The sequence below is a fragment of the Montipora capricornis genome, unplaced genomic scaffold, assembly GCF_036669925.1.
Source record: "Montipora capricornis isolate CH-2021 unplaced genomic scaffold, ASM3666992v2 scaffold_330, whole genome shotgun sequence".
NCBI lineage: Eukaryota > Metazoa > Cnidaria > Anthozoa > Scleractinia > Acroporidae > Montipora > Montipora capricornis.
Window position 1 is genome coordinate 57,501 of NW_027180068.1, and position 2,642 is coordinate 60,142.

At 38.3% G+C, this 2,642-nt stretch overlaps 1 protein-coding gene across 1 annotated transcript in view; it reads left to right on the forward strand.

Moving 5' to 3' along the window:
• The window catches only part of LOC138035235 (uncharacterized), a gene marked incomplete at its 3' end in the record, with an annotated part of 13,147 nt that extends 11,778 nt beyond the window's left edge, over positions 1-1,369 (forward strand). Inside the window, exon 5 of the mRNA XM_068882050.1 lies at positions 1,220-1,369. Within this exon, the coding sequence (XP_068738151.1) occupies positions 1,220-1,369 (150 nt within the window). The remainder of the gene's footprint in view (positions 1-1,219) is intronic.
• Positions 1,370-2,642: the final 1,273 nt, after the last annotated feature.

A 2,642-nucleotide genomic window follows, 5' to 3' on the forward strand; every position in this document is an offset into this window, starting at 1 on the left:
TGCTACGTTCAAGTAAATTGCAAAATCGAAAGTGACATGGCCGGAATTCAGCGGTCGCCGTGATTAAGTTACCGCGGCATGTTTACTCGCCAAACAGTGAAGCATCTGTGTCAAATGATGGCAAGATACCGGGTTTTTGTAAGTTTCTTTTTCTGTCAAGTGTTATAAAGTTTGACAATGAAATGAGCGAAGTCAAAACAAAGATCACAATCGCCCAACTCTTATGCAAAGTCAAATTTACTCTCCAAGACGCGTACGACGTTATTTATCACCAGGTAATTCCATCATTTTGGAAATAGCGGCTACTTTATTATTCACCTGCGTCACAAGTTTTCACTGATTTGGGGCTCATTTTGTTGAAACTCAAGCACGCTTCCAACAGGCCTGTGAACCCTTCCTGCTTACAGAGCAATACTAAAAACTTCTCCCATATCACATTTCAACCTTAAGCTCGAAAATTCAATACACAACATGATATTATAATTCACAAAGGCAGAAAATACCACAGAATCCTTTTCCAGCGAAAATTTATTGAAACAAAACAACATATTTGCTCTTAGAGGCGAAAACCTCTTTCTATTTCATTGCGTGCATGAAGACAAGAAACTCAATTGTGTCAAATTACCATGTACTTCAGGTAAATACTGCTCACTTTGATTTCGTCTCGACGGGCGATAGATTGTTGTCGAAGTCCAGCACTCGTCGCTTTTGAGATTCATGCCTAGTTTATCCAACTGACTTTCCATTATTGAGCTCCATAAGGGTATATGTTGTTTAAGGATCCACTAAAACGCCATTCGCGTTGCACGACTTTCGACGCCATTGCAGGCTAAGTTAATGATTCTACTGTGTCCACCAGAGAAATCTACGCAGTTCCCTTACCCTCTCGATCCTAAGAAAATACGCGCAGAAGGCTCTATACTCAAAGACACCACTTACCAGGGGAGTGACAGGCAAGACTTTTACCGACATGGAAAAAAAAAAAACAAAAAAAAGAAAAAAAATAAAACAAACAAACTAAACGCAGACCTCGACTGGGTTTGCCCATAGGCAACCCAGTAATAAAACTCCAGTTAAATAAACAGGTGTCTTTTTAAAATCAGAACTTAAAACTTGGGTCCGTTAGTGTTTAGTTAACAAAGTTTTGAAATCCAAAGGAAAAAAGAATTTTTTTTTTGGTCGTAGTACCACTTAAGAAACGCCTGCATTTCATCCTCAGGAAGGGCTGGGGAGAGGTCGAGCATTGGTCAATGCAGTTGATGATTATGGGCTGGGAGTTGCTGCCACATTAAATGAATCTACAAAGACGCGAACAGTCGCAACAAAGAATTTAAAACTAACCATAAAAAGGATTACTCCGGAAAGTCCGGTAAGATCATTGTAGGTCTCGGTAAAAACAATCATCCCAGAAATTCAGTTTGAATTTTTTTCGAAAAATAATGTTTGTATCCGAAATAAATGATTTTTAGAATAGTTTTGTCAATTTCATTTGCGTCCCAACGTCGAAAACGCTTTGTTTCAGGACAATGAGACAACCGCAACACGTCACAGTTCAAGATGGTGTCGCCTGTTTAAGCGATTTTAAAATTATGTTTCTTCTTATGCCAACATTTTCTTTCAGGAAAGTTCACAAGAATTTAATCAAGAAGATTGTTGCCTCCGGTTTAAATTTATTTTCAGTAGGCGACGAGGTTCTCTTTAATTAACCCGTTCCTCGCCGATACTTACAAGTCATGCTTTAGGCGACACAATAACAATATAGAGGATATTAGCGTCTGTTCGGTGGCATTTTTAATAAGTTACGCATTTTACAATAACGATTGCGGCATTTGTAATAATGTGCGCATTGTGTAATAACGTGTGCAGCTTTTGTCAATAAATCCAACCTACGCATTTTGAATTATTTGTAAGTGAGCGCAAATTGTAATGCGGTCTTTCCAATGATGTTAATGTTGCAACCGACATCGCTGATCTTTATGGGTGTTGATTAATTAATTATATGAAATGAATACGTAACATTCATATTTAATTAACATTCACCTTAGTACAATTACTGAAGACTGTTCTTTTGCAATTTTTTCTGATTTTTCCTTTGGTTCTCGACTTCGATCCGAAGATTTATCGATATTCAATATGGCGGCTTTCATCTAAGGGAGTGGGTCATGAACCGTGGACTGGATATTGGGCCTCAGGGTGCCGTAGTTTACATCTTAATCCATTACACAGCGTTGTTTGCAGAGGGGGATGGAGGAATTTTACAATAGAGTGCTGTTTTTGAAGTGTCCCTAAAATTTTTGACAAGGATTGAAGGGCCACGAGCCGCCGGTAGTAAAATCCCTGGGTTAGTGAGGGGTTCTTCTAACACGGAAGAATGCATAGGAATATGTGGAGACTACAATCTCTCCTGCCACGAAAGTACTGAAAGAAATCGCAATTCTAAAACTTTGAACGGCAACTTTTATTAGTTATATACAACGTATTTAACTGTAAACGTCGTATTACATGTGGTGCATTTACAATTAGTTATTGTATCTTCTGGGCAAAAAAGCTGCTTTAACAGGTAACAGCTGTTAACAAAGTACAGCAACTAAACAACCAACCGAAAACATGCTGATACAGAAAAGCTAACTTAACAAAAGAAA